Raw genomic sequence first — 23,270 nt, 5'->3', positions numbered from 1 at the left:
GGTGCTCAGGGGACCATATGGGATGCTGGGATTAGAACCCGGGTCGGCCGCGAGCAAGGCAAACGCCCTACCCGCTGTGCTATCGCTCCAGCCCCTGGGCCCCCTATTTTTTAGAAATTTTTGTTTTAGGGGCTAGAGTGATAGCACAGCGGGGAGGGCGTTTGCCTTGCACACGGCTGACCCGGGTTCTAATCCCAGCATCCCATATGGTCCCCTGAGCACCGCCAGGGGTGAATCCTGAGTGCAGAGCCAGGAGTGATCCCTGTGCATTGCTAGGTGTGACCCAAAAAGAAAAAAAAGAAATTTTTGTTTTATTTTGGGGTCACCCCAGGTGGGACTCGGGGAACCCCGTGTGGTGCCAGGGACCTGAAGCCGGGTCGGCTGCGTGCAGGGCTGCCGGCTGCAGCCACCCCTGAGCACTGGCAGGGCGCACAGGCAGCTCTTGGGTTTGTCTGGAGGGTTTCAGAGTAGGCGCTTCCTTTGGCTCAACTGGGGCTGGCAGAGTCTTCGTGCCGTCCCTCCCAGCCGGGGTGGGCCTGCTCTTGGCCCCCTGTCGCCTCATTCCCAGTGACCTCTGGGACCGTGTGGCCTCGGCCCTCCCCTCCCCGCTTGCCGAGTTTCCAGGGGCAGCTACACTCTGGGTGCAGTGGCTGGGGGAGCTGGCCTTGAGCACTCTGGCCTTGAGCACTCGCCATTTTCCTCCTCGAGACTGGTTTGGGTTGGTGCCACGCCCCGAGTCCAGGCCCACTCTGCCCTTAGTCACCCCTGGTGAGCTCAGGAGACCTTTTGGGGTGCTGGGGATTAAACCGGGGCGGACCCTGCCCGCTGTCACTCTAACCCTCGACAGGTTTGGGATGGGGGGGCAGCTGCCAAGGAGCTATTGGGGGACCGAGCGAAGTACCAGGTGCCCAAGCCTTGCCCGCCTCCTGCCCCCTCCCTGCTGCCTGCGAGGTGAGTGACTTTCTAGACCCTCTTCAGGAAACCCAGTCTGCCGCCCTCGCCATCCCTGTGAGTGCCTTTCTCGGGTGTCTCGTACACGCGTGGCTGTGTCGTCTCATGGGGAGTGGGGGGGAGAACCCTCGGAGTTTGGGTGAGTGCTATTTGGCAGAAGCCCGTCCGTGCCCGCAGCTAGTCCCTTGGGAACTAGCTTCTGAAAGCCTCCTTCAGAGTGTGAGTTGCCTCATGGCAGACGTGAGTGCACTCACAAAAGGCACGTTTCCGCCCTCGCCACAGCGGGTGGGTTGGCACAGACGTGCAGGGAGACGACGGAAGAACAAACGCTTCGACACAGCACGTGACTCGGAGCCACAGTCACACTGGGACGCTGCGGGAAACAGGGCAGCCTGTGTTGGAGAGGCCCGGGGCCAGTGCGGTGGTACCACGGGGACGGTGCCTGCCCTGCCCGCCTCTGACCCAGCTCCAGCCCCAGCACCACATCTGGTCCCTGGGTCCCACTTGGAGTGACCCCTAAGCACTGCCAGGTGTGGCCCAGACACAGGAGTCTGGGTAGCGGGACGTGTCGAGGGACTGGAGTGCTGCTGCAGGACGTAGAGTGTTGGCCTTGCCCGCAGCCGGCCGGGGCCAGCCCTCGGCATCCCCCTGGGCCCCCCGAGTCCCTTCAGGACTGATTCCTGAGTGTAGAGCCAGGAGTCCCCCCGAGCTCGCCGCGGGTGGCCCCGAAACAAGCAAAAAGCGTACTGGGAAAAAGGGTGGCTGGGGAGGGCGATGGACAAGGCGCAAGGGTCCTAGCGAACAGCAAGCGCTTCCCGCGGCGGGGACTAATGACAGGTACGTGTCTCCAGTGCAGCCGCTTTAGGGAAATCAAGGCTGGGGTGACACTGGTGAGACAAGTGCAGAGCACCTGGCCCCCAAGTCTCTACACCCTACGTGACCCCCCCAAAACAGCTTTGTCTGGGGTTGCCTTGTGGCCTCCAAGCACTGTTGGCCCCCACAGAAGTCAAGTAATAATGGGGCCACAAAGGCCGACAGGTCGGGCACGGGGCTAGGAGGGTCCCCCTCGCTGCCTGAAGCCAGTACTGACAGGTACAGCCTCCCAGAAGTGTTTTTGTTGTTTTGTTTTTTCTTGGTTTGGGGCCAAACCCAGCTGCTCTGGGCTAACTCCTGGCTCTGCACTCAGGGTTCCCTCCTGGTGGTGCTTGGGGAAGCACCTGCCCACGGTTCCCTGGCCCAGATGAGTACTTGAAACAACCAATTCTCATGTAAATGTAAAATTTTAGTTACCAAAAATAATGACTTCATGTATTGATACAAAATTTTTTCCAAAATATTAAAATACTATAGACAGTACAAAAACTGGATATGTGATATTGTGAATAATTTTAATGTATATATAAGTATTTGAAATATTTACTTGAATAAGCTTAAATAACTGAAGAAATTTAAGCAGAACACTATGGAAATTGGGCTCCCTGTGGAAAGAAATTTGGCTTCTGAAGGTTGGATTGGAGATAGACTTCGTCACATGATATTTCAAAACTTTTTGTGTGAATAGTAGAAATAAATACTGAATTTGTATAAGAAAAGTTTTTCTTGGGCCGGAGCGATAGCACAGCGGGTAGGGCGTTTGCCTTGCACGCGGCCGACCTGGGTTTGATCCCCGGCATCCCATATGGTCCCCCAAGCACTGCCAGGAGCAATTCCTGAGTGCAAAGCCAGGAGTAACCTCTGAGCATCCCTGGGTGTGACCCAAAAAGAAAAAAAAAAGTTTTTCTTTGTATGCCCACAAGGTGGCGGTGTTGACGTTCTTTGGGGAACACGGTCTGGAAATTGGGCTCCACAGATTTTATTTGCCCTGTGATTTTCAAGGATCCAGTTGGAGACTGAAAACATAAAGTATATTTCCAGGCGGCAGAGCTAGAACAGCGGATACAGAGCTTGCCTTGCCGTCAGCCCCTGGCACCCGATACGGTCCCTTGAGCTCCGCCGAGAGTGATTGCAGAGTGAGTGCAGAGCCAGGAGTGCCCCTGAGCATCTCCGGGTGTGCCCCACCCCAAAAGTGCGTTTTCCTGCAAGATGGTATATTTTTCAAGCCACATAAACATCGATCTTGTCTTTTCCTAATTTTATCTTTCCAAATACTTGTTTTCCGTTTTCACTTAGGCACTGTGATTTACGATACTATTAATGAGGAAGCGTCAGCATTTCCCTGATCATGGCCCGGGCGTGAGCTTTGTGACGTTTCACTCGCTCCCTCAGGAGAAGTAGGGCGCAGCCCCCGCTCCTTACCCTGTTGGAAGGTCGGGCCGGCCACGTTGAGTGGGTTCCTTTTATTGTTGGCCATTGGGGGGCGCTGTTCTGTGTGCCGAGGCGGGGGAGGCATGCCTGGCCTGTGCCCCCCACATGGCCCGGAGGGGCTGGTCGTACTTTGCTCTGGTGCACGGAGAACCACCCTGCCCTGCCCTTGTGCCATCACATGACTCGGGGCCTCTAGTCCCTGCACATCTGGCGGGGGCACGTTTGACTTCTGACCCCCTGGGAGAGGACCTATGGGACCTCGGGGAGATGGGACCTTGTGCCCAGGCCCAGCAGCTGCCACTGTCACTCTCAAGGTGTTGGAAACTTGGAAGCACAAAATTCACGTTTCCTCACTTTGTTTGCGTTTGCCACTACATCCCAAGGACGGTCACCTCGCAGCTGCAGTGTCCGGGACCCAGGGAAAACTTGATTTATTACGAGCCTTAGTTTGTGGGGAGCCACACCCGGCGGTGCTCAGCGGACCCTCCGGGATGCCGGGGATGGAACCCCGTTGGCCGCGTGCAAGGCACAGTCCTCCCCACTGTACTGTCGCTCCAGCCCTATTTACTCTGACTTGGTTTGGGGTCACTTCGATGCCGGCAGTGCTCAGGGCTGAGTCCCGGCTCCAGGCTGGCAATGAGGCGGGGTCAGCAGCGGGCAAGGGAAGCCCCTTCACCCCTGTGCTGTCTCCCAGCCCCTGGGGAGTTTCGCCCTTGCTTCCTGTGGCCATATAGTCCTTCCCTCAGCCCAGTGGGGGCAGGGGACATAGCACAGGATCCAGGCACCCACACCTGGAGAGGGCCAGGCCAGGGCCCACCCAGAGGGACGCGGGTGGAGGGAGGGAAAGGCCGAAGTGGAGAGAAAGGGAGAGTTGGCGGCAGAGACTACTCCGACTCCGACCGCTGAACACAAGCTCCCTGCACCCACCCTCCCTCCCTCTCAGAAATTAGCGAGCAGGCCTTCAGGAACTTTCCTTGCTGACCTGGTCCACCCTGGCTCTCCGTAGAGTCCCCAGAGCCCCGAGCAGTTGGCTGCGCTCCCCCCCCCCCAAAAAAAAAAAACCACTAAGGAAAAGTCCTTGAGGAATGAAAAATGCCGTGCTCCTACTCACATATCAAGAAAACCGAACGAATGGACTAGAACAAAACTAAGATGGTCTGAAAGCCCCAACTGTAGAGCTGCAGGCCTGCTGGTGGCTCCCGGGGCGGAGGGGAGGAGAGGGCTAAACTGGGCAGGAGGGCCCGGGGTCTCCGGGGCCAGAGCCGGCGTTTCAGTGGCGAACCTCAGTTGGGAGTCGCTTGATTTTTTTTTTCTTTTTGGGTCACACCCGGCGATGCACAGGGGTTACTCCTGGCTTTGCACTCAGGAGTTACTCCTGGCGGTGCTCAGGGGACCATATGGGATGCTGGGAATCGAACCCAGGTCAGCCGCGTGCAAGGCAAACTCCCTACCCGCTATGCTATTGCTCCAGCCCGGGAGTCGCTTGATTCGAGTGAGGCAGTGGTGAAATGTGTTATAATAGTGCGCGCAATCAAAATCAAATGAGAGGAAAGTAAACACATTTAAAAAATCAAAGAAAAAGAGCAACAAAAGCCATATTAGTATGTGCCAGCGGGCTAGTGGCGTGTGTGTGTGTCTGTGTCTGTGTCTGTGTCTGTGTCTGTTCAAGCAACAGCGTCTCAGCCCCCAGAGCCAGTGTCTCCTGGGCGCGCCCCGAGCACAGGGGTGCATCGGCTGGACGGCCGCAGCAGTTCAAAGGCCTGAGGCGGCCGGACTGCAAATCTCTCCGGCAAACACTGACCAGTGGCCCCGTGGCTCTGGTCAGAGATGAAAGGCGGCTTCTCGGTGGGGACACGGTGACTCCTTTCTTCTGAGGCGGGGCCGTTTATGGGCATCGTCCCCCCTCCGAGTCGCTGCCCGTGTGAAGCAGATTCTCCTCGCCGTGACTAAAGCTTCGTCTTGGGTGAGCCTGGGCCAGGAACCCCCGAGTCACCCTGCAGAGCAGAGGAGCAGAGGGACTCCAGAACCTTCCATGGCACACACCAGACACCAGCAGTGGGGGCGGGGCGGGGGCGGCAGAGCAGCCGAGAGTCTCTCCCAGCTCTGGAGTGTGAACCGTGTTGGGCCTCCAGCCTTGCCCACGGCCTGGCCAGCTTCAGTCCCCGGGACCCCGAGGTCTCCAAGTCCTCCCAGAGTGATCCCCGGGCTCAGGGCTGGGAGTGAGCCTTGAGCACAGCCAGGTGTGGCCCCAGACGAAACCGAACAAGAAGAGACCGTCTCGGGTCTGGAAGCCGGGGTGGTGCTCACGGGTGGGGCTGGGCACGCTGGCCGGTGGCCGGCTGTGCGGGAGACATCTGTCCCTGGAGCGATGTCACCGCTCCTCGCTGGGGCCCCTCCGGGTCACGTGAGCATAAACTAGAAGCAAACCACCCCGCCCCAAAAACAAAAACAAGCCCAGAGCGAGAGCAGAGCCTTCTCACAGGAGCCCGGCCTCTCGCCCCGCCCGGGCGTGTCCCGCCTGCAGGGTCCAATAGATAGGGCAGGCCTGTGGGGTGCGGGGGCAGGGCCCCTCCAGCCAGCGCCCCTAAAGCAGAGGCAGGAGCCGGCCCCGGGGCCCAGCTGACCCGAGCACAGAGCTGGGGGATAAAACAAGACAAAACTGATGGGCTGGGCTGGGGGTTGCAGTTGGAGGGGCGCCTGCATGGCACGTGAAGACCCTGGGTTCAACCCGTCACCACACGGCCCTGAGCATTGCTGGTGTGGCCCAGAGAAACGAAATGGAGATGAGCAAATACAGAAAAGCCACGCCGAAACAAGAAGACAGAAAAGACGTTTCCCTTTAGCAGAAGATACAGATTTTAGAGAGCAGGTTTTATTTTATATTCGGATCCTCTCGTCTCTCAGGAAGCTCACGGTTATTTCCCCACTTGGCACGGGAGGAGGAGGGCGTTGGCCTTGCACGGGACTGACCGGCGTCCGTCCCTGGCGTCCTGTGGGGTCCCCCAAGCCCCAGCAGGAATAATCCCTGAGCGCCAGGCACCGTCTGGGCAGGCCCCAAACCGGAAAAAAAAAAAAGTGTCGGGGAAGGATTGAACAGCTTGTGCACAGAGGCGGAAAAAGCTGGGAGATAATCAAGGCCTAGCGCCCAGCTGCCGGCTGGCCCCGCAGGTGTCAGGGCACTGGGGCCTCGCCAGGCCCACCTGGGCGGCCGAGGGAGCTGACGAGCCGGGCGTGGCCGCCGGCTGGGCACCGCCAACAGCAGCCCCGGTCCCGCCCAGGCCAGGCCCCAACACCTCCAACTCCTCCGGACAGAAATTCCCCTAGTTGTAGCCCACGGAGCACAATTGGCCTCTTGAGAGCCGCCCGGCCCCGCCTCCCCTGCTGAGCGGCCGTTTCTCCTGGAAAATCAGCCTTGGCTGCCCCCGAGCTCCTGGAGGCGGGAGGGTTTCTGGGACGTCCTTTCTCTGCCGGTGAAGGGAGGACCCACGCTGGCCCCAGGGGTCAGGGGCAGGGCACGGGGGCCACTGGGGACACGCTCTGGCCACCTCCCTTGGCTTTCTGTCCCCTTGGGAAAATAAACCCCAGGTTGAGCTTCGGTGGTTTGGTTCAGTCCCCGGGGCTTGGGTGGACCGTGTCGACCCCTCCAGGAAGGGGCATCCTGATTCTGACGCTTTGCAAGGGCAGATGCGCTGCAGCGGGTAGGACCCTTGCCTCGCCCTCCGCCAGCCCGGGTTCATCCTCAGCCCCTACAGCCACGAGGGAGTCCCGAGTGCAGAGCCAGGTGTGGCCCCCAAACAGAACAGCAGCAACAAGCTGCAGTGGGGGCTGGGCAGGTGGCTCAGGCCTTAACCGTTCAAGACATCAGCCCTGCGGGGGGAGGGGGGGCGTAGCCGTGACCGACCGCCAATACTGAAATATCACTGTATCGCTGTCATCCTGTTGTTCATTGATTTACTTGAGCTGGCGCCAGTAACGTCTCCATTCGTCCCAGCCCCGAGATTTTAGCAGCCTCTCCTTAACGCGTTTTTCCCAATGATTGGAGGCTGTTTTCAGGGTCAGGAGACTGAGGCCTGTTATTGTTATTGTATTTGTCATATTGAATACGCCACCACGGGGAGCTTGCCAGGCTCTGCCGTGATACTGAAATAAGCACCACAAAAACACGTAGATAAAAGCCAGTTTGATTCCACACCCAAGCAACAAATGAGAGGGCTTGGGTCACACCCAGCGGTGCTTCAGGGTAACACCTGGATCAGTGCTCAGGTTTACTTCTAGGGGTGCTCAAGGGTCCCTGGCAGTGCCGGGGATCCAACCGGGTTGGCCCCATGCAAGCCGCCGACACCCCCGTACTCCGTGTATCTTTATGTTGTTGAAGCTGTCTCAGGGCAAGTCAGGTGATTGGGTTAAAAGACAAGTGATAAGTGATCGGGTGACACCCAAGATATTCAAAATGATCAATGGACAATAAATGATCTAGCATCCGCCTCTGGCAGGCAGGCTTGAAAGGTGGTGGGAAAATTCGAGCGAAACATAATGCCCAAAGTAGAGAGAGAGTGTTGGGGAAACCATTGCCTGCCATGGAGGCAGGGTGAGGACTGGGGGGGGGATATACTGGGGACACTGGTGGTGCAAAGTGTGCACTGGTGGAGGGATGGGTGTTCACTGCACAGCTAAATCTCAAACATGAAAGCTTTGCAACTGGATCTCACGGTGGTTCAATTAAAAAAAAAATAAAAGTGGGGGCTGGAGCGATAGCACAGCGGGGAGGGCGTTTGCCTTGCACGCGGCCGACCCGGGTTCGATCCTCAGAATCCCATATGGTCCCCTGAGCACCGCCAGGAGTAATTCCTGAGTGCAAAGCCAGGAGTAACCCCTGTGCATCGCCAGGTGTGACCCAAAAAGCAAAAATAAAAATAAAAATAAATAAAAGATAAGTGATGTGCAGATTGTCAGATGTTCCCATATTCTGCCCCAATAGAATAAGAATTTTTTTTTTTTTTGCTTTTTTGGGTCACACCCAGCGATGCTGGGGGTTACTCCTGACTTTGCACTCGGGAATTACTCCTGGTGGGGCTTGGGGGACCATGTGGGATGCCAGGATCGAACCCGGGTCAGCTGCATGCAAGGCAAGCGCCTTACCCGCCCACTGTACATCACTCCAGCCCTCGAACCGTCTTCACAGACACGCATCTCCGGGAGGGCTGCTGGCCAGAGGTGCGGGGCCAACACGTCTCCCTGGGTACCAGAGTCGCCAAGAGGGAAGAAGCATTGCAGTGTCACGCTCAGACTTCACATAAAACCCCTCGGCCCCTGTGCATAGGAGTGAGGAGCTTTTAAGTTTGTGTGGTGGATGGGGCTGGAGCAATAGCACAGCGGGGAGGGCATTTGCCTTGCACGTGGCCGACCCGGGTTTGATTCCCAGCATCCCATATGGTCCCCTGAGCACTGCCAGGAGTAATTCCTGAGTGCAGAGCCAGGAGTAACCCCTGTGCATTACCGGGTGTGACCCAAAAAGCAAAAAAAAAAAAAAGTTTGTGTGGTGCAGGGATCGAACCCGGGGCCTCACACGTGCAAGGCCAGTGTTCTCCCAGGGACCCGCAGAAACCTTCTGTGAGGGAGGGGAGGAGGGGGGTCTGCGCGCATCAGAGAGCCCGGGCAGAGAGGGGCGGCTCAGCGGGGCAGGGCGGGGCAGGGAGGCAGCAGGCTGAGGCGTCACAGCGGCTGTCCTGCCAACATTGTTGTGACCACAGACCCCTATTGTTTAGGAGCCACAGATGTGCCATTGTCCCCTCCCAGGTGGTTCAGACTGTGACCTTTGTTCTCGACGCCTGGCAGCGGGCCTGGCAGCGGGCCACACCAGCAAGACCATCCCGACCACACAGCACCTTCATTTCAGCACCTTTGAGACAGACTCGGGGATGCCTCCTCCCAGAAGCCCGCCTGGCTGGCCAACGCTTCCCTAACACAAAGTCCTGAGGCCTCTGAGAGCTGAGAGCCAGAGTCTCCGGGTGGAAGTTTCGCGCCTCCTTGGAAGTGGCACCCGCTCCCTGTCAGGCTGCCGGGGAGGGCACGGGGCTGGCGGGCCATGGCCTCCCTCCACCCTCCCTGCATTGGGCCGAGTTGCTCTCTCCCGTGCAAGGCTGCTGTGACGTTCTCGCCCTCACGTGGTTTTTTCTTTTTGGGTCACACCCGGCGATGCTCAGAGGTCACTCCTGGCTTTGCACTCAGGAATTACCCCTGGCGGTGCTCAGGGGACCATATGGGATGCTGGGGATCGAACCCGGGTCGGCCACGTGCAAGGCAAACGCCCTCCCTGCTGTGCTATGGCTCCAGCCCCTCACGTGGTTTTTCAGACTCAGCATCCCGGATGGTGACAAAGGCGGGCACCAAGGCGGCCTGGACTGAAGCTTGCCCGGCGTGTGGGCCACAGGGGCTCCCTCCTGAGCACTGTCGGGGGAGTTGCCCGCAGGGGCGCATACACCCCTCCCTGTCCCTGCTAGGGAAGCGCGCATACGGGCCCTCCGGGGCTGGTCTTTGCTGCAGAAGAGGCTCTGTGTCTCCGGGCCGCGGCCTCTACGTGTCCCAGCAGCTCCGGGGCCCCTTTCTCGCCAAGCACCGCCACTCTCCCTCCCTGCCTGCTCCGGCCAGCCCGGGGGTCAGGCCCAGCCTTTGAAGCCACTGGGCAGACTTTGTCTGGGGCCGCTCACGCTCCGCCGGTGACCTGGCCAGCCCAGCCTCCGGCCAGGTTGCCGTGTTGCAATCTCCAGGCCGGCACCCGGGGCTTCGCAGCGACGGCCACAGCCCCTCCCCGCCCGCTTCAGAGCCGGCCTGAGAGCGTCTGTGGCTCGGCATGCACGGGCTGGATCAAAGGGGCGCTGTTTGGAGGGCGGACGGACCCGGCCTGCTGCGGGCACGGTCACCCATTAAAGGAGGCTCCGGAGCAGCCTCCGCAGGCGCAGACGCGGGGAAGGCGTCTCATCTGCAGTCGCTACCCTGCTACGCCCCAGCAGGCAGTTCAGGAGGGCTTCCCGGAGGAGGAGCTGGGGCATTCTTCTCAGGCACCCACAGGTAGTGTGCGTTTCCGGTCAGACCTGAAGGCCCTGGGCTCCAGACGGTGCCCCAGACAAACGGTTTGGATTTGAAGCTTGAGCTCTGTGCCCAGGAGGACGGGAGTCCTGCTCTGCTTCTGGCCAGTGACGGAGCTTTGCGGCAGGAGGCCGGAGAGGCGGCTGGCACGAAGGGTGGACCCCTGACGGCCACGTGGGGGGTGGCTTCGTGGATCTGGCTGGTCCCTCCCAAAGCTGCGTGCTTTGCCCCAGGGCCTCCCGGAAGTGGCTGGACCCGTTAGAGCTCACGGCCAGGGTGAGGCGCTGCCCCCCCCCCCCCCCCCCCCGTGGTCTTCCTCTCGGGTGAGCTGGAGTTTCCAAACGCTCCCGTCGCTCTCCTGGCCGTGGGCCCTCACCGACTCCGCTCTCACAGTGCCCCAAACAAACCCTCCACGCCACCCGGGCTCCCGTCCCCCCGGCCTTCCCGTGTCCGGTGCCGCCTCTTCTTTCTTCTTTCGGTCCCGGCAAACAGACACTCGGCGTTGGCCGCCGTGGTCATGAGAGGTACCCGGGGTACGGCCTGGGCTGTTGCATCTGGCCTGCATCCCTGTCAGCTGCCCCGGGTCTGACTCTGGCCGTCAGGGTTCCAGCTGTGGGACCCTCGCGGGGGCTCCTGCGCTCTCGGACAGAGTGTGGGATGGCCCCGCCAGCTGGCAGTCCCCAGGCTGGGTTTCCGTGCTGTCACCCGTCCTCACCTCCCCGGGCAGGCTCGGAGCCGGCCTCTCACTGGCAACATAAGCAGTGGGTTTTACCACGCTGGGGCCGCGATGAATGAAATGGCACAAGTGACTCGGGCGCGGGGGAAACAAACGCCCGAGCTGGAGAGTAAGCTTCGCACACAGCTGCCCCCACGGTGGTCCCGGCACCTCCTCTGGACCTTGAGCATCACCCCCCCCCCGCCAGGCCTGGGGCGGCCCCAGGACCCCCAGGATATCCTTGGCGCCATAGGAGCTGAGAAGAGCCGTGTCCTTGCACCTCACAATCAACTTCAAAGCCCGGTTGGCCAAGAACCGCCAGGAAGGGGGTGATTTGACACATTGCAACATATTTACATGTCTAATTATAATAATATTTAATTGTATGATATTTTATTTAACATATTCATTATTCCCTTGCATGCAGCCTACCCAGGTTCGATTCTCAGCATCTCATATGGTCCCCCGGGTGGGCCAGGAGCAGCCCCTGACCACAGAGCCAGGAGTAAGCCAGCAGCACCACTGGGCGTCGCCCAAAAAGCAAAAAAAAAAAAACAAAAAAAGGCATCAGGTGCCTCCTCTGAAAATGAAGTTTTTCCGGCTTGCCTCTTCCACCCCCTCGGGCTGAGTCTGGGAACCCCCTGCACTGTCCTGTCCGCTGGTGCTTATCTGACCATTCCCAAGGGACCCAGGGATTGCTTGGGGCTCTGTCCCCAAGTCCCCGCCCTGGCCAGCAGGGCCCCAGCCTGGCTGAGCAGGCTTTGAAGTTGGGGCCTCCTGCTTGGGGGAGGGGGTGGGAGAGATAAGAGGGCGGTCTGTGCCCTCAGGAAGCCCAGGCCCCTGGCCCCAGCACAGGAAGTCGACTAAGGCAGAGTGCAGCGGGGCAAGAGGCGGGACGTCGTCTTGCATCCCTGATCCCCTGTGGCCCCCAGCAACGCAGGGGTTACTCCTGAGTCGGGAACAGCCCCAGCTGTGACCCCCCCCAAGGACAACTCCATCGTCACCTTTCTGGGGGCTAAGCGGCGTCTTAAATGGGGCGCACGGGGCGAGGGGAGAGGAGGCAGGTCCTGAGTCCTGGAACGGGGTCTCCCCAAGGCACCCCAGGGCCCTGCCGTGCCCCACCCCACGGACAGGCTCCGGTGCGACCCGTAGCCCTCGGACCCAGGGCTGAGGCGAGAGGACCCAGGGGAGGGGTCAGGGCACCCCCCATCCCTCCCTCGGCACCAAGAACGTCCCGGTCGCAGACAACAGGGCGCACAGCCCGCGCCGGCCCCTAACACCCTGGCCCCGCTGGTTATCCTCCAGGACACGCAGGACCCCCACCCACGTACGCCCCGGAGCCCCGCACTGAGCCCCGCCCGCCCAGTGCGCCGGCGCGGCCGGGCCCGAGACCACGCCCCTAGACCACGCCCCGAGGGGCCCCGCCCCGCCCCGCCCCGCCCCGCCCCGCCGGCGCGCCCGGCTGTTGACTTTCGAACGGCGAGTCCCGCGCTCACGGCCATTGGCCGACGCGGCGCAGTTGAATGTAGCGGGCGGCGCGCCTGCGCGCTGTGGTCCCGAGGCCCCGCCCCCCGCCCCGGGACACGCCGAGCGGGGGGTGGGGGAGGAGCGGGGGGTGGGGGGCGGGGCCGGCGGCGGGGCGCGGGCTGCGGAGTCGGAGCCGCGGGCGGCGGGAGTGCGGGGCACGGCTGCTCGGGCCGGCGAGGTGCGGGGCGCGCCAGGGCTCGGACCCGTGCTCGGGGGCGGGCGTGTGTGTGTGGATGTGGGGGGCGGGAGGGAACGGGTGGGCTCGGGTCTGGGTGTCTCTGTCCCACACGGGAAGTTTCTGCTTCCGGTGGAGTCGGCGGAGGAGCTGGGGGTGTCCCCGGGGGGTGGGGGGGCCGGGCCGGGCGCTGCCGGGGGTGGAGGTGGCAGGGGTCGGGAGGTGACGGGGGGGGTGGTTACAGGGGTCTAGAGGGAGTCGGGAGGTGCTCGGGGTCCAGGGGTCCGGAGGTGCTCGGGGTTCGGAGGTGATGGGAGTCGGGAGGTGACAGGAGTCGGGAGGTGACAGGAGTCAGGAGGTGACAGGGGTCCGGAGGTGATGGGAGTCGGGAGGTGACAGGAGTCGGGAGGTGACAGGGGTCCGGAGGTGACGGGAGTCGGGAGGTGACAGGGGTCTGGAGGTGATGGGAGTCGGGAGGTGACAGGAGTCGGGAGGTGACAGGAGTCGGGAGGTGACCGGGGTCCGGAGGTGACAGGTGTTGGGTGACAGGGGTCCGGAGGTGACGGGAGTTGGGAGGTGACGGGAGTGGGGAGGTGACAGGCTCCAGGGTCGGGGGGCGGGGGCTCCTGGGTCCGGAGGTGCCAGGAGTCGAGTCCCCGCGCAGTGCCCAGCAGACAGGGCACCCGGGAAGCGCCTGTGGCAGCTGGGTGGGAGGCGGCGACCCTGACCCGCCGACGCCTCCCGCGGGTCCTTTGTGACGAGCTCCCCCGTCACAGCGCCAGCCCTGAGGCAGCCCCCGCCCTGTCGCCACCGGTGGCGTTCCCGGGCGCCCGCAGGTGGCGACCGCGCGGGAATGAGCGCTGAGGAGCGCCGGGCGAGTGAGGGAACTGCTTTCCTTCAGACGCTGCTTCCCTGAGCGCGAGCGAGCCTCACCGCTGGCCGAGGGGACGGTTCCGCCCGAGTCGGCGCGCGGCGTAGGTAAGCGGGGAGAGACCTCCTCAGGAGCAGGTTTTCCCTGTGTGGGTTTCACGCGGGCAGCAGGCTCCGTGGGAAGGGTGAGGAGGAGCGATCCCAGTGTTTCGGGGAAAAATGATGTTGTTGGGATATGAAATCCAGATTACTACGAAGGAGCATGAAGTGACGCCTCCTTCCGACCTGCGACTCCTGGTGCCTCCCTGTGTTCTGCGCGGGTGTGCCTTTGTTCCGGGCCACGCTCTGGGCCGCGGTGCTGGAGATCGAGCCCTGCTGAGAACGTTTGTATCTTAAATACAGACGTGGTGCTTACACACACAGGAGTGCAGGTTTCACCTTACAGGTGTTCTGGAAACCTTTCACTGTGCACTTTTGTGTTGCCTGCACTCGTGAGTGACCGAGTTGTCATTTTTTTTGGAGTCAGGTAGGATAATTGAACTAGCCTGGCGAGGTGGTGCTCTGACTTTAAGCAATACTGGTTTTAATGTTGTCTTCCAGCAAACTTAGTGTTTAGCTTTTTTTTTTTTTTTTTTTGCTTTTTGGGTCACACCTGGCGATGCTCAGGAGTTACTCCTGGCTTTGCACTCAGGAATCACCCCTGGTGGTGCTCAGGGGACCCTATGGGATGCTGCGATTTGAACCCGGGTTGGCTGCGTGCAAGGCAAACGCCCGCTATGCTATCGCTCCAGCCATGTCTTTGAAAATCATAATGAGAAGACTGGGGGCGGGGTGAGTGGTCGCATGTTTTCCGTGTCTGAGCGCCCTGGGTTCTACCCCGAGCACCAGAAAACGAACTCAAATAAGGTGTCTTAGGGGCTGGAGAGATCGGACAGCCAGAAGGGCTTTTGCCTGGCACATGGGTGGCTGGGGTTCGACCCTCAGCACCACATATTGTCCCCTGAGCCCCGCCAGGAGTGACCGCTGCACACTGAGCCAATAGTTAGCCCTGCGCGGCTGGAGGGGTAGTGCAGCAGGGAGGGCACCTGCCTTGCATGCTGCTGACCCGGGCATCCCATATGGCCCCAGCGAGCACTGCCAGGCATAGTGCCTGACTCTAGAGCCAGGAATAAGCCCTGAGCACTGCTGGGTGTGGCCCCCCAAAAAGGAAAAGAAATGTTTACAGAATGTTCTTCCTTGCTTCAGTTCTAAGTTAAATTGCAGTTTCTTTTTCAGTTACGGAGACAGATTGTGGGAAATGGACAGAATTCAAAGCAGATCTCACCAAAATTATTTTTGCTTTTGGATTTGAAAGTAACTCTTAACTTTTTTACATTATTTTTTGTTTAGGTCCGGACTCTTTTTTTTTGTTGTTGTTGTTCTTTAAAACCTCACCTTATGTGGAGAGGTGGCACAATTATGGTGTTTCTAAAGTCAGTCCTGAGGTGCGTGCCAGGTTCTTTCATCAGTGGAGGCTCACAAACATGCTGGGCGGTAGCGCCCCCGAGTTTTCCCAGACTCGGAGCCGACTCACAGCGAGTCCGAGAGCAAGTCATGAAACTCTGTAATGTGGTAAACATAATTTCTCTTCAGACGTTGTAAAAAGTAATACATGTTTTATAGGCATTCATGTTTAGAGATGAAAGGCAGTAATGCACTCGGGAATTAAAACGTAAAGAGTAATTAATGCAGGAGAATGGGTAGCGATGTTTCGGTTCTGCAGGGATTCTCTCTCCCTGGGCTGACTGTGTGGAGTCTGTCAGTTAGGTGGTTCTCCCAGGAAGAAAGGACCCCCTGAGTATTGACCCATTTAGACATTCAGAAGAGTGTTTTTGACAAATTAAACCCAAAATGTTCATGAATTTCATAAGTAGGTGACCAGGTGTGACTTCCCGGCCCCTCATCCCCAAAATACAATTTGACACAAACTCATTTTACAGAGAAAAGGCTACATAATGGGTATTAATAGATTTTTTTTCTTTTTGGGTCACACCCGGCGATATACCGGGGTCACTCCTGGCTCTGCACTCAGGAATTACCCCTGGCGGTGCTCAGGGGACCATATGGGATGTTGGGAATCGAACCCAGGTTGGCCAAGTACAAGGCAAACGCCCTCCCCGCTGTGCTGTCGCTCCAGCCCCGATCCTTTGATTTTGTTTGGGGACACACTTAGCTTACTTCTGGCTCTGTGCTTAGGGGTTACTGTTGGTGGTGGTCTGACACTATGTACAGTGCCAGGGATTGAACTTGGGTCACAGCATGCGGGCAGTCACCATCAGACCTGTACTGTCTCTCTGGCCCCATTTTAACATTTTCTTCCCTTTTCTGTGTGGTCTCATGCTTGTGAGATACACACTTTGCCACGGAGCCATATCCCTGGCCCAGTCATAAGTGTACACATAAGTGGCATTAAGTACATATTTTCATTTTTGATGTAACCATCACAGAATTTATTCCTTTATTTTTATCATTTTGGTTTTGGGACCACACCAGGTCAGAGCTTACTGCAGGCTCTGTCAGTAAGACAGCTCTATCGACTGTCAGGGATCACTCCTGACAGTGCTCCGGAGACCACACAAGGTGCCAGGGGTTGGAGCCAGTCAGCTGTGTGTAAGGCAAGTGCCCTATTCACTGTGCTCTCTCTAGCCAGCAGAATGATTTGTTTATTATACATGTGAAATATAGTAGCTTACTTGTGTGAGATACTCTATAATTGTGGCTTTTTTGGTTTATTGCTTTTTTTTTTTTCAGTAACTTAGTACATTCCTTTTTTCTTTCTTTCTTTTCTGGATTAGGGTAGCAGATTAATCTTATCACTTCTTAACAAATGACACCAAGAGTGTAGCAACTTAAAAATGACAAGTCTTTGTCCTGGCTGAGGACTCACCCCAGAACTGCCACAGTCCCTGGCACTGTCTTTCTGGTGAGAGCAGCCACATGGCCCCCATGTTTTGGGGTGAGGAGTAGATAAGGCTGATTTCATCTCTTTTATGCAGGGGTGGGCTGGGGGTGGCCACACCTGGTGGTCCTCAGGGCTTACTCCTGGCCCTGCACTCAGGGATCAGTCCTGGTGGTGCTCGGGGGACTACATGGGATGGACGGGACCTGCCCCAGTTCTGTTGCGTGCAAGGTAGCAATCTACCCGCTGTACTGTAGCTTTGGCCCCATGAACTTGGGCGTTGTTTTGGTTTTGATTTTCTTTCTTTGGTACTTTTTTCCTGTATTCTTCGGGGCTGCTAGTTCTCGTAATTTCCATGCATGTTGAGCGGTGAAGTACTGCAGCCCCTGTCCCTTTCTCCCTGTCCTGATTCATGTTCCCCAGAAACAATCACTTGCATTTCTGGTTGCTGTTTCTTTTGGCATTTGCATCTGTTTCTATACTACAAGCTTTTAATTTTTTTATTTCTTCATGTTTTCACCTTTAGATAAGTCTGGAGGACTATCTAAGAAGGAAGGTGAAGTTTTGCCTCTTAGGCATGGTGACCTTCCTTTCTTACTTCACGGAGTTTAGTTTTGCTCTCTCCTGAGTTTGGATTGTCGTGGCCAAGGATTCCACACCTGTTTACCTCTCCAGGTAGCTCGGCTGAGAGTCCAGGCTCGGGACGCCAGACTCCCGTGTCCGGTGAGCCTGGCCTGCTTTACAGCTGGCCGCCTTCCGACTGTCTCGGTGTGAAGTGGCGGAGAGGTGGGATCAAGCCCTCGTGTTCCTTCCTGACTCATCCCCTGCCGCCGCTTCTCTGTCATAGTGGCTGAGGTTCTTGTTGTGGTGATGGGTTTTGCACACTTGCCTGGCTGGTGCTCACCCATTTCCTTCCCATTTCTGGGGTTCGGTGCCGGTGCTGGTGCAGGCCTGCGGTGCTTACTGAACTTTGGTCTCCTGGTTGTGCTTGCATTCCTTCTCGCCGGGGGTGACACTCTGGCCCTGCCGCTCACACGTCTTCCCGGGAATCTCCCAGCTGACTGGACATGTGACTGGAGACATCTTGTGCTAGGGCCGATAGCAGAGTTGGCCAGGAGCACGTGGGACAGTGGGGAGATGGACGCACGAAAGGACTCTTGCAAGACGGTGCTGCAGGCCACAGCGCCACTATTAGCTGTTCGCAGAGCATTAATCCCATTTCTTTTCTCCCCTCCCCCCCAGTTTGTTCTTATTTGTTTGTTTGGGGCGTCACCCAGCAATGCCTAGGGATTACTTTAGCTCTGCACTCTAAAATCACTCCTGGAGGTGCTTGGGAACCATATGGGATCTGGGGGGATCAAACCCTGTTTCTTTGTGCAGGGCAAACACCCTCCCCACTCTGCTCTCTCTCCAGTTCAGTGCTAACCTCATTTCTGAAGGCTCCTTGTTCATGACACAGTTCCTCTCCTGAGGTCCATTCTCTCATGCCGTCAGATCACAGTAAGGGTCAGGATTTCAGTATGACCTCTGTGGAGAGACAATATTCCCCTTATCCGGAAGTCGTTTTGGTGAAATCAGTATTTAATTTGTGATATTGTGACTAAAATGACAACTGTGCCGTCTAATGTGCTTTTCCCATGATTCCGTACCCTGTCCCTTTCCCCTAAAGTTAGTTTTCTCATTCCTCTCAGTGTGCTCCAATATGCAATAATCTTTTAGTTCCAGGTAGACATTCCTTTTAGATCTATCATCTTCCTCTAGGGTATTTGTTCTCTTGCCTGGTTGTGTAGTTGTCCTGAACTTACTCTCACCCTTATCCCAGTAAGAATTCTATTCTCTTAGTCCCTGCAGTGGTTCTTTCAGAAAAGGTCAATGGAGGCATTTTTCCCCCTTGTGCATTGACAGGGATCGAGCCCAGGACCTTACACTCCTAAGTGCTCTCTCGCCAAGCTCCGTCGTCAGCACATTGTTCATTTCTGCCTTCTTGTGTTTGGTTATATACACTCAGCTAACTAAATCTAAGGTAGTTGTCCTACAAAACTCCATTGGTAAATGCTTTTTGCTCCTTTTCTCAAGGGCCTAGGCTGATTACAGAACTTTCTGTGTAAAACATTTTCTCGAAGAATTTGCTTCTTTGAGAAGGTGTAATTGCTTGTATCTTGTTTCTCTCAGGTAGCAACCAAGATCCTGTCTTTAGAAAGTTATTTTCAGTGAGGTATCTCTTGGCCACTTCTGGGTTTTTTTTTTTTTTTTTTTTTTTGCTTTTTGGGTCACACCCAGCAATGCTCAGGGGTTACTCCTGGCTTTGCACTCAGGAATTACTCCTGGCAGTGCTTGGGAGACCATATGGGATGCCGGGGATCGAACCCGGGTCGGCCGCATGCAAGGCAAACGCCCTACCCGCTGTGCTATCGCTCTGTCTTGGCCACTTCTGACTCCTCGTGGTGTGTTACTTCAGATCAGTCAGGGGTAGTCTTGAGACTAGAATAGGGTTAGTCTTGACACTAGAGACTACCCATAAGTTTCTGATTAAATTTTATTTACAAGATTTCATATTATGGAAGTAACTGCAGAGAGAGTGGTGTTTGCTGCTATAAGCTCAGGAGGTGACATTTTGTTACAGTGTTGTCCCATAATTCTAAAACATGTTAAATTTTAAAGGGTTGCTAAATGGGCTCTTACATATGTTTTTTAGGGTTTTTAGTTTTTTTACCCCGAGGATTCCAGTTGGATTGCTCTGGACTGATTGATAAAATCATGTTAGTTCTTAGTGTGGAGTCCTTCCTGATGAATTCTGACATCACTGAACTGCATTAAGAAGAATGTTTTTCTTGGATGGCTTTGGGTGAGAGTCCAGTTCTTGCTGTAGGTGTGAGGTAGTCTTGTTCTCACATGCATTTACTTGACTTCATCTGTAGACTTGCCCACTTACTTCAGTTTCCTGGAATGCTTCACGGTTCATGCTTACTAAGCAACACCTCTTAGGGTTCTGAGTAGTGTTATATAGAATCTTGTAGTATTAACAGTTCTTTCTAACCAGAAACTGTCGCTGATCACAGAAACAAAGATCCAGTATTGGAAGCTGCCGTTTACCCAGCCAGTTTTGAGGAAATGCTTACCAACTGCCAAGTGTTAAGTCCTGTGCTTAGATAAGTTGTAATATGTAGAAACGTGTTGACAAAATTCTTTTAAATCCAGTTGAGTGATCTGTGAAGCTCAAGCTAAGACTAGAATAAGAGTTTTGTGTCACAAATGAAGAGAAGCTTATGAAAAGACTAGGTTTTTTTTCTAATGTGAAGTAAAAATACAGTTATATGTAGATGTTTTCTCTTTTAATAATTTTTTTTTTTTTTGGCCGGGGGTAGGGGGCACACCCAGCAATGCTCAGGGGTTAGCCCTTGGCTTTGCATTCAGGAATCACTCCTGGCAGTCTCCAGGGACCTTATGGGAACCCAGGGATTGAACCCAGGTGGTCAGTCGTGTGCAAGGCAAGCACCCTACCTGCTATAATGTCTCTTTGGCCCCCAATCTTAAGATCTAGAGGAAGAGTTGGTTAACCTTTAGATTATATGAATGGGTCCCTTTTTTCTGAATGATGTCCCAAGTAGGGGTCAGGCTCTGTGCTCAGGGGTCACTAGTGCCACTGGCAGTTCCCTTGGGGACATTGGAGGGTTACACCCAGTTATGGGAGCCATGTGGTGCTTTTTACTTTCTTGGTATTTGGGCCAAACCTGGCTTTAGTCAGGGATCACTCCTTGCGGGCTTGGAGTACCATATGGTACCTTACCCACTGTACTTTTGCCCCAACCCTCTTTATCTTTCTTTTTAAGGTTCTTCAATAGTGATGTAACTTGATTGTTTATCAGGACTAAGCAAGTCTTAAAAATGGTGACTGAGGTGGGAGAGTACAGTAGGCAGGGTTCTTGCCTTGCACATGACTGACCTGAATTTGATCCCCGGCATCCCATATGGTTCCCCAAGCAACAGTTACCAGAGAAACTTTTGGAACCAACTGGCAGCATTAATTCTCTTGGACTTAAGTATCATTTTGCTATGTCTATATTTTTAATCTTGCCTATTACATGTGCAGTTTTAATTTTAGCATCTCAGGACACAGAAAAGAGTTATAATCAGTAAGCTGACTTTAAGAACATCTAGAAATGATCAGTTAGTAAATTCAGGATTGCATTTCTGAGGAAAGCTACATTTAAAAATTAGAATACTTGCTTATTTTGGTGAAGCAAGACAGATGTGAGGGGAAAGAGAAGCACATTTCGAGAGAATATAGGCTTCTCCAGAATGGAAATAGGTAAGCAAAAATCAAGGCAAGTGAAATAGGTGTTCAAGGGAGAGCATAGGCTGGAAGAACAAACCAGAATATTTTCATTTCACTCACTGCATACCAATAATTAGTTTATTTTAAAATTTCTAATAGATTGTTTTTGGATTTGGGCCACACCTATATCAATAATTAGTTTAGAGGGGCTGGATAGATAGCACAATGGGTAGGAAGCTTGCCTTGCATGTGGCTGATGCCCAGGATCCCATGTGGTACCCGAGCACTGCCAGGAGTGATTCCTGAGTGTAGAATCAGGAGTAACTCCTGAGTAAACTCTGAAAACTTGACATAACAGACATTTTTGTTATATATAAACAACATGAAGTTTTTTTCTCTTAACAGGAAATGCACAATTTTGAGGATGAGTTAACATGCCCCATTTGTTACAGTATTTTTGAAGACCCTCGTGTCCTGCCATGCTCTCATACCTTCTGTAGATCTTGCTTAGAGAGTGTTCTTCAGGCATCGAGTAACTTTTACATATGGAGGCCTCTGCGGATCCCACTCAAGTGCCCTAACTGCAGAAGCATGATCGAGATTGCTCCCAACGGCATAGACTCGTTACCTGTCAACTTTGCATTAAGGGCCATTATTGAAAAGTACCAGCAAGAGGATCATCCGGATATTGCCACCTGCCCTGAGCATTACATGCAGCCATTAAATGTTTACTGTCTGCTAGATAAGAAGTTAGTCTGTGGGCATTGCCTCACCATAGGTCAGCATCACGGCCACCCTATCGACGACCTTCAGAGTGCCTATCTAAAGGAAAAAGAAACACCTCAGAAGCTGCTCCAGCAGCTAACTGACACTCACTGGACTGACCTCGGTCACCTGATTGAAAAGCTAGAAGGACAAAAATTGAATTCGGAGAGGATGGTCCAAGCTGATAAGGAGGTGGTTCTCCAGTATTTTAAGGAGCTTAGTGATGTGTTAGAGCAGAAAAAGAAACTTTTCCTAACTGCCCTCGGTGATGTTGGCAATCGGATTAGTCAAGAATATACGCCACACATCGAAAGGATGAAGGAATTGAGAGAGCAGCAGCTCGAGTTAGTGACCCTGACAACATCTTTACAAGAGGAGCCCCCACTCGAGTTTCTCGAGAAAGTGGATGACCTTCGCCAGCGGGTGCAGACGTTGAAGCAAAAACCCCTGCCTGAGGTCCTGCCTGTCCTGATCCGCCCGCGAGCCATCCAGGTACTGAAGGAGGATTGGAACAGAACAGAAATTGGACAAATAAAGAAACTTGTTGTCCCTGAAATGAGAATTTCCTCTAAAAGGATGCCATGTCCCAGGGCCAAGAAGGATGAAAAAGAAGTTGAACTTTTTAAGATTCTAAATGTTGTTATTGTCACATTAATTTCAGTGATACTGATGTCAATCCTCTTTTTTAACCAGCACATAATAACTCTTCTAAATGAAACCACTTCAATCTATATCTCTGAGATTTCTTCATGTGTTTACCAAAGCTTATCTAACAGCCTGTATGATTTAAAGAATATATTGTGTCACACTTTATATTTACTGAAGGAATTCATGTGGAAGATAGTTTCTCGTTGAGAATTCAAATCTGACTAGTTGAATAGGTTTATTCTGTGCAACTGAGACGAACCATTGCTAAGTGGAGAAATGGTAGCACAAATAAATCAGCAAACTAAACCTTATTATAGTGGCAACAGCTCCTGTTGGATAGAAATGTTAGTCTCTTGTTTCAGCTTGAAAACTAAACTCTAGGTATTATGTAAGTGCTAATCTATCACTCCATTTATTGGCTTGAGTTGGACTCAGGATTGCTGGGATGTTTAGGACATTGATGCTAGCACCAAACTTTGTGTGCAGTGCACATTCAGGTGTGAGCCACTGGTGGCACTTAACTGGCATCAATGTGATTTGAACAGTCTTAACCCAATAGTCTTTTACCATTCTTACATACTGTAGTTGTGGCTTTGTGGTTCTTCATGTATACTTCAGATGGCAAAATTCTCCAAGTGCAGGTGCCTTTATTTGCATATGGCTTGAAGCTTTTGAGTAGGATAAGGATGGGGAATAAAGCCTCAAAACTGATGAGGGCTTGTTCACATTAAAGATGCTTTTGATCAGGTATTTCTGATCCACAGGTTAATGTACTCTTAGATTTAAGAGCTCGAGCACTATTTGTTCCTAATAAAGATAATGCTTTTTGAAATGGATTTCAGGGAATAACTTTCTAATACTGGTCACTGTTTTGGTTTGTGTAAATTTTAGAATTTGACTTCTACAGATGTACTGTACTAGGGATTAAAAACGTTCAAAAGCAATGACTTATTCATAACATTTAGAATGCATCTTTTTTTTTTTTTTTTTTGCTTTTCGGGTCACACCCAGCGAT

The 23,270-nt window shown here is 54.6% G+C and overlaps 1 protein-coding gene across 5 annotated transcripts; it reads left to right on the top strand.

Annotated features, from left to right (window-relative positions):
- Positions 1-12,662: 12,662 nt before the first annotated feature.
- On the top strand, positions 12,663-23,091 carry TRIM59 (tripartite motif containing 59). Of its 5 annotated transcripts, none has more exons than XM_055128379.1 (3): positions 12,663-12,761; positions 13,660-13,736; positions 21,295-23,091. In XM_055128379.1, exon 3 carries the CDS (start codon positions 21,434-21,436, stop codon positions 22,460-22,462), a length of 1,029 nt encoding a protein of 342 aa, XP_054984354.1. In that variant the 5' UTR covers positions 12,663-12,761; positions 13,660-13,736; positions 21,295-21,433; the 3' UTR covers positions 22,463-23,091. The 5 variants fall into 5 exon arrangements, 4 of the variants coding, with proteins under 4 accessions (XP_054984354.1, XP_054984352.1, XP_054984351.1 ...); XM_055128377.1 differs by having other exon boundaries at positions 21,248-23,091; XM_055128376.1 differs by having other exon boundaries at positions 13,535-13,736; positions 21,248-23,091.
- Positions 23,092-23,270: the final 179 nt, after the last annotated feature.

This window comes from Sorex araneus, chromosome 2 (genome assembly GCF_027595985.1).
Source record: "Sorex araneus isolate mSorAra2 chromosome 2, mSorAra2.pri, whole genome shotgun sequence".
In the NCBI taxonomy this organism is placed as follows: Eukaryota; Metazoa; Chordata; class Mammalia; order Eulipotyphla; family Soricidae; genus Sorex; species Sorex araneus.
The sequence above is the reverse complement of the archived record's forward strand: the minus strand, read 5'-3'. Positions and strand labels throughout refer to the sequence as shown.